The sequence below is a fragment of the Rosa rugosa genome, chromosome 3 (genome assembly GCF_958449725.1).
Source record: "Rosa rugosa chromosome 3, drRosRugo1.1, whole genome shotgun sequence".
In the NCBI taxonomy this organism is placed as follows: Eukaryota; Viridiplantae; Streptophyta; class Magnoliopsida; order Rosales; family Rosaceae; genus Rosa; species Rosa rugosa.
The window spans coordinates 629,416-644,952 of NC_084822.1; the positions used below are offsets into that span (position 1 = coordinate 629,416).

Genomic DNA, 15,537 nt, shown 5'->3' on the forward strand with positions numbered 1-15,537 from the left:
TTGTCTCCCATTGGTTTTTAGTGTTATGCTCATTATATGGATATATATCACAGAAATAAGTGGGGTTAGCCCACGAGTGAATACGAGAGGCCGAATTACATAAGCTGCTCCCATGTTTGGAGGATGCAACATCTTTAAAATTGAAAAGCTTAACAAAGAACCAGTCTAAGCCAGCCTAACACAGGGCTTTATAGAAGTGTATGGATGGTTCCGAACTGGATGAGCAGCGGAAGGGCTCAGCAGCTTTTCTCCATTCTCTAATATTATCTACGGATCATCAATTAATTTTTATTTTTATTCTATGACTTGCATAATTTTTTTTTTTTTCCCTCCTTGCCCCCTTTCCATCATCTTTCTGCTCCAATCCCGTTCTTATTATTCAAACATCTTCTCCTCAAACCTCATTTAGAAACAAAAATAAGAACATTATTAGACAGAACATAAACTACAATATTTTGCGCTCTCAATAGACAAAATGTTGCATAAAGTATTCCATGGTACCTCCATTCTCTTCATTTTCCAAATACCACCAGTTGAGAAATCAAGTTCAACAAAAGATATTAAGCCCTCTCTATACACATCTATGGGATGTATCAAGCACATGCACTTCACTCCTCCACACTAATCAATGATGCCAATCTCTCGAATCCAAATCATGACTTTGTTAATTATTACCTGAAAGAAAATTGTTCATATCCAAAAGAACTTGAGCACAATTTCTTGTGTTAGATTCATAGTATCTCCTAAAAACAATAAAAGTAAGAACCAAAACTATGGTGAAATAATAGACTGAACCACAAATCCCATAGATAACTATGCCAGACACTGTCAGATATTTTTGCCAGTCCACAGATGCCAGCAAAACAATAAAGAGGGGAAAGAGAGGTTCCAATAATTTTTATTTTTTGGGCAATGCATATCCAATAATTTTAATGGAGCCACTAATAACATTTTTGTTTCGTTACTAGGGAAAGAAAAGGAGATGAGTGAAAAAAGGGTGGGGGAGAGGATGAGAGTACATAAAATTAAAAACAAAAAACCATTTGAACTTTGTTCTTATCTTTAAACAAGTCATGTCTTCCTTTTTCTTCCTCTTCAAAAATCATAAACGTAAATCAAACAGGTTCTTAGAATTGATAAGCAACAATTTCTCCACATGCTAAAGAACAATTTTTCCCAACTTGCCTCTCATTCATTACCATTAAGAACAATGAAGCATGCTAACCTTTCCCAACCTCTCATCTCCTGGTTTTGTCAAGAACCTCAATGTATCTCTTTGGGATCCCATATTGTTCAATCAAGTGTTTTGCAAGATTCTCAATCACTCCACCTTGAACCAGAACCTCCTGCCCCTTCTTACCTAAAGGAAAAACATAAGTGTATTCATCAGTAACTCTCAGAAGGAATCCTCATAATGTGACAATAAATATTATCCCCAGACAATCAAATTGACTAGAGAGCATTTGGAGTATGGGAGAAAGGTTGTTAAATGTGTATACTATGTATATATGTAAACCAGAATTCAATATTAAAAAATAAGTAAACAAAATAAACAAAAAAATACAAACAATCACTTCCATGTCTCATTGAAAAAAAATATATATAAAGGCAGAATCTGCACTAAAATTTTCACAAATGTTAACCTGTCTAATAAAATACTACAGTCCACATAATGAATCAAGGGAGAAAAGATACTCATTATAAAAACTAATTCACCGTGCATATTTGTGCCACACACCTGGTAGTTCTGCCACCGTTGTACTGCAAGCGAACTTCTTTTGTAGCTCTGATGCCAAAGCTTCAGGATCCACTAAAAATGTTTCCAGTCCTGATAACTTGGTCATTTTCTTATTACCTTGCCGCCTTTCTGTCATTATCTGGACTGTTTTCAAACCACCTTTACGAACAACCGAGTCATTTCCCCTTGTCACAATGTGATGGGCTTGCATCCGGTTCACAAATGCTGCTCCCAAGTCTCTTTTATGGATTTCTGTAGGGTATGTTGAACCTTTCTTTATGGCCCCCTTGAACAGTGCATCACACAATATCGCATCCAAAATCACAATGGATTTATCTGTCGGCTTAACCAGGTTTTCCTTTTCAACATATTTAAACACAATGTCAGTGGCATCTGAAGCACTGTAAAGCTCGCCTGTGTCAGCACCTACAGAAGCAAATACTGGATTTACATGTACACTTGGTTTATAGATCTCAGCCACTTCAAGGATTTTGACCGATCGACTTTCACTGACAGCAGGAACACCAGTTTGAACAGCTTCTTCAACTTGTCGTTTCTCTGGCTTGAAAGATGAGTAAGCTGGATGGCTGCGGTTAACAGAAAGTAATACAGACTCCTCCTTATATTTATCTTCCTTCACTCTAATCTGCAGAGATGTTTGGGTGCCAACATTAAACCAATAGCAAAGACAATAAGGATTTAAATCACAGGAAGCTTAATTCAACCAGTCTCTGTCACTCTCTACTCTGGCTATAAACAAGATTATCACCCCCTTTCAGAATGTATCAGAGACTTAAGCTGTGATATGAAAGAGACTCGAAAGTCTTCACAAGTTACTACTAAACAGTAGTTGTATGGATCATTATTAAACTAAACTGAAGAAGTTTGTCCATGTCTAAAAGTCAACAAACCACGTATACACTATGACTATCGAAATACAATGAAGAATCACCAAAAAGAAAAAGTACTGCTGAACAATTAGGTAAACGTTATTGACTATACAACAAGAGATTCTATTGTTTTTTTACTCGCATGTATTAATCTTCCGAAAGCTCATAGAAATCTGCCATAAGATACTTTTACAAGCCTGTTTTTCAAGCCCCAATGCAAAGAGATTACAAACATATACAAAGGGAAAGAATTCGAGTGAAGATAAAACCAATAATGCCAATCATGATGCTCAAAATCATGATAACAAATTTGGGCATACATCTCAATTACTATAACCCAATTCTTCATTAGCCCTTAATACAATAGAGATTTATACTATAACTTGATCAGTAATTGGTATAAATATATAAGAAAAATGAAATTTGCAAATATCGTCAAGAACACAGAGCAACAAAACCATGCATTAAATACATAAAGGTGCCGACTGTTGACAACACCATAAGGATGCGCAGAACGTGTTCAGAATCCAAACTACAAAAAGAACGATATAGATAACCCTCAAAATGACTAGGTTAAAACTGAAAAAGTGGTCACTTTCGAGAAAGAGGAAATGAAAGCATAACGTACCAATCCTGTAGAACATTTAGCTTGTAACCACTTTGATAATTTCTTGTATGATGATTTCTTGATGTCCAGTGTGATGCCTGAAGGCCTACAAGGTAAAACATAGTTTGACCTGCAGAACCACAAAAAAAATCATGAGATCTTATAAATGAAGTATATGCACAGGGAGAGTAGAGACAGATCATGCAAATTTTCACAAAGATTATATCTTTACCATACCATAGAGTGCTTCTGGGCATGGGAATTTCTTTGTCTTTGACAGTTGTATGCAATGCTTGCAAAAGACATTTTTCCAAAAGCATGTCCACATCCTCGGTGGAAAGAGGGTGTTGAATTGTTGATCCTCCCCAGTTGACTGATCGGCAGAATCATCATCTGTTAGCTTCAGATCACCTACATTTGCAGTTACTTCCACACCAATCTCATTCCTAGCATCAATCGGTGAAACTGAAGCAGAACTTGGTTCAGACTGCACATCAGCAACATCAACATGTTGCCCCATATCCTTATCATCAATGCCATTCAGTTGATCATGTGATCCATCATTTGCACCATCAAATGAATCAGAAATTTGAGCTGCTGACAATGTAGGATCCTCAAAAACAGCATCTTCTAAGAAACCTGCATTTGGCACATAAGGGCCCTCAACTGATTCCCTGAAACAAATATTCCACAACAATGTTAACCAACAGAAGTTTTCTATGTGTCAATCATAAGATTCATATCTCTGTGTCAATTCCCACAGATACTTGCCAAAGTAAGTCACCATAATAGTGAGCAATTTTTAAGGCTTTTCCACGCAACCCAGCTTTTAATGCTTCAGTGCAGCTCATACTAGTAGTTCCCACCTGTAAAGATATTCACCAATAAGAAGATTATGACCCTTAGTTACATAAATAGATGAACCAAGGGTTGTCTCAAAACATAGCATATACTATTCACACAGAAGCTTACAGCAATGGGAGCTCGATTTCCTGGAACTTTAACCGCCCATGCTTCCCCAGCTATAGACGGTGGCAGACCTTCAGCAGGTATGCTGATACCAGGAAACATCAAATCCGCCCCTCCAATAACATATCGAGAAACCTCTTTAACTTGTTCGACTACAAACCCTCTCCCTTAACAAAACCTCACATAAACCTCAAGAGCTCCAACGTCGTCGTCGTCGCCGACCCTTTCCGCAACCTCTGGTTCCGCCTCTACACTCCCACCGCTGCTACCACCAAGCTCCCCATCACTGTCTTCTTCCACGGCAGCGGGTTCGCCTTCATGTCCGCCGCTTCAAGACGACTTCTGTCAGCGCCTCGCTCGCAAGCTCCCCGCCGTCGTCGTCTCCGTTAACTACCGCCTCGCGCCGGAGCATCGGTATCCGTGCCAGTACGACGACTGTTTCGACGTCCTCAAGTTCATCGACGACAGTCAAAGCAGCTTGTTCGAGGGCGCGAATCTCGGGCAGTGCTTTCTGGCCGGGGACAGCGCCGGCGGGAACATAGCACACCACATGGCGATCATAGCGAGCGGGCACGAGTTTCGGGATCTGAACGTGGTCGGAATCTTAGCGATTCAGCCGTTTTTGGGCGGAGGGTTCGGATCGGGACCACCCGGTAGTGAATGTGTTCGGGCCGAACGCGGTGGATAGTTCGGGGGTTGATACGAAGACAAGAAATTTTAACAAACAAAAACAATGCATTAACCATGTTTCTGGTCACCAGGTCCTGCTCCGTAAAGCTCAAGTTGTTTAAATCTTTTTGGATGAGGTTCTTCTTCCTCTTCCTGACTTGCACCGGTACCAGTACTACTAGAGGCTGCATCATCATCATCATAGTAGTGTTGAAGGCCTCGCTTGGTATTGCCAGTACAACTTGATGCTGCATCATCATCATCATAGTAGTGTTGAAGGCCTCGCTTGGTATTGCTCTGCTTAAATAATGTTTCCCAAAGCTCCTCAATATCCCCCTCATATATCATACGGACCCCGCATTTCTTCACTTGCACAATTTCATCACCGAATTTTTCCACCTTATGGATGGATTTAAATGAGAATACAAGCTCATAGTAGATATCCTGCCACACTTGTTTACAGTATTCATCCCGGTGCACATAGAAGAACCAAATGTGATCTGACACAGGTTGACCCCATTTTCCCCCAAACAATATACCAAAAGGCTCCAAGAATTGTCCATTGACCCTCAATGAGCGATTAATGGACCACTCAGCCAAAGGCGGGAGTGGTTTCAGGAGTCTAAAAACAACACACAAGGCGAATCCCATAAACTTGTCACTAAACCAACCTGGATGCAGCCGTACAGTTATCGAAGACCCCACTCTTTGGTAATTGTACCACTCTGGAATTTCATTTCCAGGAGCAACAAAGTGAAATCTAGCTTCTTTAAAATGTACGGAAGAACCACAATGTTGAATCTTCAGGTAGCGTGTTAGCAATGAAAGTGCTGTACTCTTATATCTTTCATTCTTCACCAGTCTGAAACAGTTAACACATGTTGCTTCTAGCACCGCATTGGTTTGACCTATTGGATTGGACAATGTATCTAATGAAAAGCAGTTGCTTACGTTTACCCATACATGAGATGGAAGCTCTGGTAACGTCCGAAGCTTGCAGCACCAATCCAAGTAAAGATATTTAAGTCTATAGAGTTGGCCAATGCTCTCGGGGAGTGTAACAAATTGATTTTTGCTCAAATTTAAACTTCTCAATGAGGCTAAGCATCCAAAATCACTGGGGATTGATTCTTCAGAAAGATTGCAGTCACTTAGATCCAGTTTAGTTACTGAACGCAAACCAGATAACAATCCTGCTGGAATGCAACTTGTTTTTTGCAAAAACTGAAGGGAGTTGAACATCATATTCCATGATTTACGTGACTGTTCTTTACAACCACCAAAAGATAATTCTTTGAGGTTTTTCAAAAGACCAATAGAGAAGGGCACTTCTCTTATGCCACTTCCACTCGCATCAAGCTTCTCCAAACAGGCAACAAAACCCAACTCATCTGGCAATTTATCAAGCTTTGAGCAACCAGAAAGATTGAGATCCTTGAGAGATTTTAAGCCACCTGCACTGCTTGGAAGACACACAAGATGTTTGCAATCTCTCAAGGACAAAGAAACAAGTCTTTCAAGCATGCCCATAGAGCAAGGTAGTTCTCGTATAGAAGTTCCACTCGCATCAACTTCTACCAAACACTCCAGATGGCCCAACTCCTTGGGCAATTTGTCAAGCTTTGAGCAACCAGATATATTAATAACTTTGAGAGATTTTAAGCCACCGATACTAGTTGGAAGACACACGAGATCTTTGCAATCTTTCATTTTCAGCAGAGGAAGTCTTTCAAGCATTCCAACAGAGGAAGGTAGTTCTCTTATGCCAGAGCCATTCACATGAAGCTCCTCCAAACTTTCTAAATGACCCATGTCATTCGGTAGTTTCTTAAGCTTTGAGCAACCAGAAAGATTAAGAACTTTGAGAGATTTTAAGCCACGTACACTGCTTGCAAAATGCACGAGATTCTTGCAATCTTTCAAGTTCAGTAAAGTAAGTTTTTCAAGCACTTCAATCCCTGGGTCAACCTCACACAATCTTGTACAACCATCAAGAAACAGAAGCTCAAGATATGGCATACCTTGAAAGTTTGGGGTGTTGACAAGATTCAAAGAGTTGCTGAGTTTAATGGTTTTCAACCTGTATAAAGGCTGTCAAGTAAAAGCATAAGAAAATTAGCTTTTTATATTCAACGATTTCTTCTGTAAGTATGAAATATTATGCAAGTTAGTACTTGATACCTTTATTCCCAACAGAAAATGTTCAATGCAACTATGGCACATGTTCAGTTCTAGTAGCTTCTCAGGGTTGAAATGCGATGGGAGAGATTTCAAGGGATATCCGGTCCATTCAAGAATCTGTAAACTATTAGGAAGACATTCAAGCCCATTTGATAGGTTCCCATTCTTAATGATAAGGTATCTCAATTTGTTCATCATCGAAAATGATTTAGCATTCACGTCCACCTTTACTCCAGGTTCACTTGAGTTGAGAACAATGCCTTCTATTGCTTCAGTTCCCTACACCAATATAAAATATTAGGGCTAAGAAATTGAGAATATTAGACTACCTTTTCATTAGCAAATATAACTAAAGTTGTCTTATACTAAATCTCTTACAGTATTTTTGGTCAAGACATGTTTGACGTCTTCAGGAACCCATAACCTGCTGCGCCTGCCTGGCTCATTAGTAGATTCCCGGCGGACAATTTCCTGACCCATTTTTTGGAGCAAATCGTGCATTCGTAGTCTTCCATATGAAACAGTCAAGAGAGATCTTTCGGTGAGAGCATCTATTCCAGAAATTGCAGAAACATCACAACCGATCAATACTTTTGATACCCGATCTTTTTTCTCTCCGCAAAAGAAACATGCAATGTCTAGGAATATTTTCTTCTCTTCATCATCTAGATCATCAAAACTTGTTTTAAGTATGCAAAAAATTTCCAAGTTGCAATTTCTTCCTAGTTTTCTTAATGCACTGTTCCATCCACTTAGATCTCTTCCACGCAATAAAGAACCCAGTACTTCAAGAGCTAAAGGGAGACCTTTGGCATAATTTATAACAGATTTAGACAACCCAAGAAAATCTTTTTCAGGGTAACCTCCTTTGAATGCTTTCAAGCTGAAAAGCTGAAGAGAATCCTCATCATTGAATTCTTTGATCTTCAATCTTCTCTCCACTCTATGTTCAATCAACAAATGCTCATATCTAGTTGTGATAAGAACTCTACTCCCTGAACCAAACCACTCTTGGTTTCCTGCCAAAAATTTTAAATGGCTTGAATGGTTCACATCATCAAGAATGAGAAGAACTTTTGTGTGACCTAACAACCTCCTTATTATGGTGGCTCCTTCATGAAGGTCTGATATGTCAGCCTCTTCTGTCCAAATCCCAGAGAGAAGTTGCTTTTGTAGATTAAGTAGACCTCTTTTTTCAACTGATTCTCTAACATCAGTAAGAAGGAAACTAACTTCAAATTCACGAGAGATTCTCTCAAACACCGCTCTTACCATAGTTGTCTTACCAATCCCGCCCATTCCCCATATCCCAATGAAGCGAACGTCATCCACCCCTACACCTAAAAGCAAATTGAGTGGCTGCAGTTCTGTTGAGTAAATTCCAACTAGATTTCTTGCATAACTGAATGATGTAGCTTGCAATTTTCTCCATATAACTTGAACAATATCTCTGATGAGCTCTGATTCATACCTCCTACAACACAGAATAGACTAAACTCATCAAGTTATTGATATGAAGATTTAGTTTATGAAAATGTACCTACATTAGACTTGATTTCTTATATATTCTCATAATGACATTTAAAAAGCCTCAGAAGCTCAATTGGTTATCTGCCTATATTATTTTTGAATAATATAATAAAGATTAAACAGTGCAAAATCAACTATTGTAAAGAAAAGAGTATATGCATACCATTCCTTGGAATTCCACCCAGAGAAACTTGCCACTTCTGTCAAAGCATATCTCCACCTTCGCACTTTCTCATTCTCATCCCTAAACCTTTCTTCATGATTAGCGAAGGCTTCTCTAAAACTCCCTGTTTGCTTTCGTACATCAGAGGGATCAACATCATAGAAAATTGGCAGCACCGTTTCTCTTGCTTTCATGCATTCAAGAATTCTTACAAGTTCATCCAAGCACCATGTTGACGATGCATAATTTTGTGAGAGAACAATGAGGGCAAATCTTGATTGTTTAACTGCAGCAAAAAGTGCTGGAGAAATAGCTTCCCCTTTTTCAAGATCAGGATCATCCCTGAAAGTTTTTATTTTTTGATGATCCAATGCAGTGTATAAATAGTCTGTAAAACCCCTTCGAGTGTCCTTGCCTCTAAAACTCAAAAAGACATCATATTGCCACCGAGGTGAAGAACTTTGTATGCTCATTTCCAATTGAACCTAGTGTCCTACTGCATAGAAAATAGAAATGATTACGGATTTCCTTGTAAATCCACTATATACGACCATTCATTCTAATAAACGAATCGACAAACATTAGTTGCTTTGCTTTGTGGTGGGAAACTAATTTTATCATAAGAAATTTTGAATAGAAATTCATCGACAATTGGCATTGAAGCCTCTTTTACAATAAATCATCAGCAGAGATGCAGAAATACTAGGAAAGAAAAAGACCAAATATTATGCTGAAAAAAAAAATAGAAGAAATTTAGGGAAACAACGTAAATAAAGAAAAATGGAGCTTTAACCTGAGTTTGGGGTGAATTTGAAGTTGCGGTTCAGTCTTCAAACATGCGAATCACGATTCACGAAGCAGCAGTAGTTGATCGATAAATGAACAGGTATTGCTTAATTTGTCCCGATCAGCAGTAACTCGATCAGAAGCAAGCAAGCAAGACTGAGAGAATACTAGCTCAAAGAAAAGGATAGAATGATAGATTCAAAGGTATTGTGCGAGTTCCCTTTTTGACCACAAAAAAAAAGAGAGAAAAAAAAAAACCGAAGTGATCCTTTTTCAGTCAAAAAGTATATTTTATTAGTGTGGTTCTCCTTTGAAAAATGGTGCGGATTCCCTCGTGTTCCTCGCTCTTCATGTCGTATAGTAAGATATTTTTTTCAAAACTATCCTATAGTCATTTACAGCATCCAAGAGTTATATCCCAACACCGTACCAATGTTACTCCTGTGACTGTTGAGAATGTGAAATCATTGCACACATTAGAAAATTAAAACCTTTAAAAAAAATTCATTTATTGCCCATTTAAATATCATGAAAATAAAGTAGATCAGTCCACACGCGCGCGCGAATGCCTGTGCCGGTCAACCACGGCAGTGGTAGTGGGAATTCGGAGGCCAAACCAGATAACCCATGATCATCCTTCAATTAATTTTTATCTTTATTCTATGACTTGCATATACATTTATTTTTGCTCCTTCCTCGTGTCCATCATCTTTCTTCTCCAATCCCGTTATTATCATTCAAACATTTTCTCCTCAAACCTCATTTAGAAACAAAAATAATAACATTACCAGACAGAACCTCAACTATAAGATGTTGCATAAAGTATTCCATGGTACCTCCAATGTCTTCATTTTCCCAATCCCACCAGTTGAGAAATCAAGTTCAACAAAAGATATTAAGCCCTCTCTATACACATCTATGGGATGTATCAAGCACAGGCACTTCACTCCTCCACCACGCTAATCAATGATGTCAATCTCTCCAATCCAAACCATGACCTTGTTAATTATTACCTGAAAAAAAATTGTTCATATCCAAAAGAACTTGAGTGCAATTTCTTGTGTTAGATTCATAGTTTCTCCTAAAACAATAAAAGTACGTAAGAACCAAAACTACGATGAAACAATAGAGTACTAAAGTCACTGAACCACAAATCCCATACATAACTACGCCAGAGCGTATCAGGTATTTTTGCCAGTCCACCATAACGTAGACAGATATATAGTTGATTATAAAACCATTCCGCCATCACCTTCGCTGCTTGACTGCTTCACTCTTAATTACTTTGTTCATAGTCAACAGCAAAACAAGGGAGATGGCCGAAATCCAAAGCTCACCAGATCTGCCATGGACGGTATGGACCGTCCGCCTCTTCGTCTCCGCCGCTTCCTTCGCAGTCGACGCCTCTCGCCGCTCAAACCTCACCATCAACCGTCGCCTCTTTAACTTGACCGACTACAAACCCTCTCCCTTAACAAAACCTCACAAAAACCTCAAGAGCTCCGACGTCGTCGTCGCCGCCGACCCTTCCCGCAACCTCTGGTTCCGCCTCTACATTCCCACCGCTGCTACCACCAAGCTCCCCATTCTTCTTCCACGGCGGCGGGTTCGCCTTCATGTCCGTCACTTCAAAACCCTACGACGACTTCTGTCAACGCCTCGCTCGCCAGCTCCCCGCCCTCGTCGTCTCCGTCAACTACAGCCTCGCGCCGGAGCATCGGTATCCATGCCAGTACGACGACAGTTTCGACGTCCTCAAGTTCATCGACGACAGTCAAAGCAGCTTGTTCGAAGGCGCGAATCTCGGGCAGTGCTTTCTGGCCGGGGATAGCGCCGGTGGGAACATAGCGCACCACGTGGCAATCAGAGCGAGCGGGCAAGAGTTTCGGGAGCTGAAGGTGGTCGGCATGTTGGCGATTCAGCCGTTTTTCGGTGGAGAGGAGCGGACGGAATCGGAGACGAGATTGAAGAGGGTGCTGCTGGTGAACATAGAGCGGACAGACTGGATGTGGAAGGCGTTTTTGCCGGAGGGGTCGGATCGGGACCACCCGGTGGTGAATGTGTTCGGGCCGAACGCGGTGGATATTTCGGGGGTGGATTTTCCGGCGACGATGGTGATTGTCGGGGGATTTGATCCGTTGCAAGATTGGCAGAAGAGGTACTACGAGGGATTGAAGAAACGCGGGAAAGAAGCGGAGCTGGTGGTGTTTCCAAATGCCATTCATACTTTCTATGCTTATCCCGAGTTGGATGACTCTTTTGTGTTTATTAACAGAATAACAGAGTCAGGGATTTCGTACAAAACGCAATTAGTTAATTTTACTGAAACAAGACAATAACTATTGTTTTTCGATTTTCAATTATGTACCAATTTGTTTGCCAGGATATATGAATGGTAATAAAATATAAGACGTTCAAAATCTAAATATTGCTGCTTCATGGAGCAAAGGATCAGGATCAATCACATAATTAATCAAATGGGAAATTACTGGTCCCCCCTTTAACTTTTGGTGCGTCGACAGTTCAGTCCCTGTTATTCCAATTTTAACAGATAACTCCCCAAACATTCAAATTTCACACAATTTGATCCAAAATTACCATTTTACCCCTCACTTATTTTTTTTTGTTTTTTTTTTATTCTTCTCTCTCTCTTTTATACATATGTATATATATGTGTGTGTGTGTGTATGTATATATATTTTTTATTCTTCTCTCTCTTTATATATATATATATATATATGTGTGTGTGTGTGTGTGTGAGTATATATGTATGTATGTATGTATGTATGTATGTATATGTGTGTGTATATTTTTATTCTTCTCTCTCTCTTTTTATATATATTTATATGTATATATGTGTGTGTACATATACATATGCAGATATATACATACACATATGCATATATATATATATATATATATATATATATATATATATAATATATATATATATATAGAGGCCTTCCAATGAGGGATCCCTTTTTTTGGTATTTTATAGGGATAGGCATTTTACCAACTTTTGGATCATATTTTCACATCTCAACCGTTCAGTTTTTAGGTCCTAACAGATCACTTCTACAAATTTTCAGCCAAATCGGTGATCGTTAAGGCATCTAAAACTGCAATTTACACGAACGGACCGAATCTGTCGAACCGGAACCGTTCGTGTTTATAATGGTAAATTGCAGTTTTGGATGCCTTAACGATCATCAAATTGGCTGAAATTTTGCAGAAGTGATCTACACATTAGGACCTAAAAACTGAACGGTTGAGATGTGAAAATATGATCCCAAAGTTGGTAAAATGCCTATCCCTATAAAATACCAAAAAAAGGGATCCCTTAGAGGAAGGGCCCTGATATATATATATATATATATATATATATATATATATATATATATATATATATATATATGTATGTATACATATATATCTAATGTGTTTATGTATTTGGTAAGTCTATATACTATGTTTATGTTTCATATTATAAAAAAAATGCACGACTTTTATATATCTAATGTGTGTGTGTGTATATCTATATATATATATATATATGTATGTATATGTAGATATATAAATATATGTATAATTTTATACATATGTGTGTGTATATATATAATGTATATGTGTGTGTGTGTATATATATATGTATATATATATATATATATATATATATATATATGTATGTATGTATGTATGTATGTATGTGTAGATATATGTATATATGTGTGTGTGTGTGTGTATATTAGATATATAAAAAAAAGGAAGTGAGGGGTAAAATGGTCATTTTGGACCAAATTGTGTGAAATTTGAATGTGTGGGGAGTTATCTGTTAAAATTGAAATAGCAGGGACTGAACTGTCGACGCACCAAAAGTTAAAGGGGGGACCAGTAATTTCCCCTTAATCAAATGAAAACTAAGAAGCATCAACATGCATGTGTTCATACGAAGACAAGAAGAAATTTTGCAAAAACAAAAAAATGCATTAACCATGTTTCTGGTCACTAGGCCATGCAACGTTAAGCTCGAGTTAGGCTTGGCCCGGCCCATTCGTAGTGGGTTTGGAGCAGGCCGGGCCGAGCCTTATTATATTTTTAAATAATAATGAGCCAAGTCGGGCCGGGCTTTATTGCAAATCGCCAGATCCAATCCCGTACATATAAAGCGGGCCTCGCGGGTTTTTTCGGGTCGGGCCTTGCGGGCTTTATTTATAAATAAATATTTAAAGATACTAATTTTTTATAAACCCATATTTATATAGGGTCCTTGACCCAAAACACCAAATTGAGCCAAAATTATCCCACTTACCCCAGCAACAATTTTTTATTCCTACTAACCCATTTAACAGCTAAATGACAATTTTACCCTCAGGTTAATTAATAAAGGGTTCTTGACCCAAAGCACCAAAATGAGGGAAAATTATCACACTTACCCCAACAAGAGATTTTTATTCTCATTAACACAATTTAAAAGGAAATGACAAATATGCCCTCGACTTAATTAATAAACTACAACCATTCTCTCTCCCCTCTCTCTCCAGTCACGATTCATAGCTCTCTCTCTCTCTCTCTCCCTCCCCCCTGCCGGATTTCGTCGATGACAACAACGAGAACGTTGATTACAAAAGCTCCGAGTCCGACCAACCCAACCCCGACGATCACTCCGAGTCCGATTCCAGCCTTCTCCCCTGCACTCATCCCTCTGTGATTATAGAAGCTCCGAGTCCGATCAACTTGACTATATCTGCAGCAGAATCCGGCAGCGGCGATGGAGAATCGGACGTCAGAGGTGAAGCGGAACTCAGTGAGTTTGTCGGCCCCCTAGCCACTCCTTTGGATCCTCTCACCCACTGATCGGATCTAAGGTACGATTTTCTTCACCGCTTGGTTTCCGATTCAGATTTGTTTCGCTTCTTATCTTTTCGCGTTACGATTGATTTGTGATATGAAATTCGTTGGCTAGAGGAAGATAGTGGATGCAATTTCATTTGTGAATTTTGTTCATGCGGTGGTTGAATTTTGATTTGATTGGATTGGATTACAGTGATCGTGGTGGTGAAGATGTTGACCAAATTCGAGACGAAGAGTAATAGAGTTAAGGGAGCTTGACGTATTAAGTTGATTCTTGCAGAGTCTTTATGGAGTGTTACATTCAATCATTTTCATGTTTCTTGTTTTGGTGCATTGATCATTTTTGGGCCTGAATTTTTGCTGCAGTTGTATGTAGCTGGAGCTATTGGTGGCTCAGTCTTTTACTTGGTGCACCATACCTTCCTGAACCTGATTCAAATTGTTGTTTAGATGTGTGTGTTTGTGAATCGATTGTGACTAGAAACTTGAATTTTGGAGTTGCTTGCGAAATTGAATATTATTAGTGTCCGTAAATCACACCTCCGAAGCTCCCTCGTAGCTAATCTGAGCTTTTTAGTGATGCAAAGCAAACAGATGATAGAACTTTGAACCGGCTGACCTGGCTTCTCTTCTTTCTTTTTTTGGATAAAATGAGGGCAGAAGAATAGAAGGAAAGAAAAAAGAAAAAGAAAAAGACTATTGGAAGGCAATAGACGTCTGTTAAATGTCTATTGGGGGTCAATACACGTCTATTGGGGGGCAATACACGTTTTAAATTGATGTAATCTCCTCTTTTTTTTCTTCAATCAAAGTTTTATTTGTCTAATTATAAGAAGATTAGTTCCCATTTCGGTAATCGAAACGTCTATTGGGGGGCAATAGACCCCTATAGTATTGGGAGGCAATAGACGCCTATTGGGGGGCAATAGACGTCTATTGGGGCAATAGAGATTTTCAGAAAAATCCGGTGGGTGACGGCCGGTGACCAGATTCCGGCGACCGGTGACCGGAATCCGGCGGCCGGCTCCGGCGAAGTCTCCTATGGTTTCTCTCTCTTTCTCTCTAAGTAACAAAGGATGAGGGTAAAATGGTATTAAAAAAAAATTTCTTTATGGGGTATTAGGGAAGACCTCCTTAGAGTGTTTTGGGTAAG

The 15,537-nt window shown here is 39.1% G+C and overlaps 1 protein-coding gene and 2 pseudogenes across 3 annotated transcripts in view; 1 reads left to right on the forward strand and 2 right to left on the reverse strand.

The window, feature by feature from the left end:
• LOC133736550 (disease resistance protein RPV1-like) overlaps positions 1–9,771 on the reverse strand; it is a 28,674-nt gene extending 18,903 nt beyond the window's left edge. Inside the window, exons 1-5 of one of the 3 annotated variants that reach the window (XM_062164093.1) lie at positions 9,541–9,771; positions 8,748–9,243; positions 7,433–8,528; positions 7,055–7,333; positions 4,898–6,964 (exon numbers count right to left, since the gene is read on the reverse strand). In XM_062164093.1, the coding sequence (XP_062020077.1) occupies positions 4,943–6,964; positions 7,055–7,333; positions 7,433–8,528; positions 8,748–9,220 (3,870 nt within the window). In that variant the 5' untranslated portion in view covers positions 9,221–9,243; positions 9,541–9,771 and the 3' untranslated portion in view covers positions 4,898–4,942. Of the gene's footprint in view, positions 1–4,693; positions 6,965–7,054; positions 7,334–7,432; positions 8,529–8,747; positions 9,244–9,540 lie in introns of those variants that run through there. The other 2 variants (XM_062164094.1, XM_062164092.1) reach the window with 2 other exon arrangements.
• Positions 405–4,524, reverse strand: LOC133735769 (uncharacterized; annotated as a pseudogene).
• A 1,077-nt stretch (positions 9,772–10,848) lies between the features above and the next one.
• On the forward strand, positions 10,849–11,872 carry LOC133735777 (probable carboxylesterase 18; annotated as a pseudogene).
• The last annotated feature ends 3,665 nt before the right edge of the window (positions 11,873–15,537 follow it).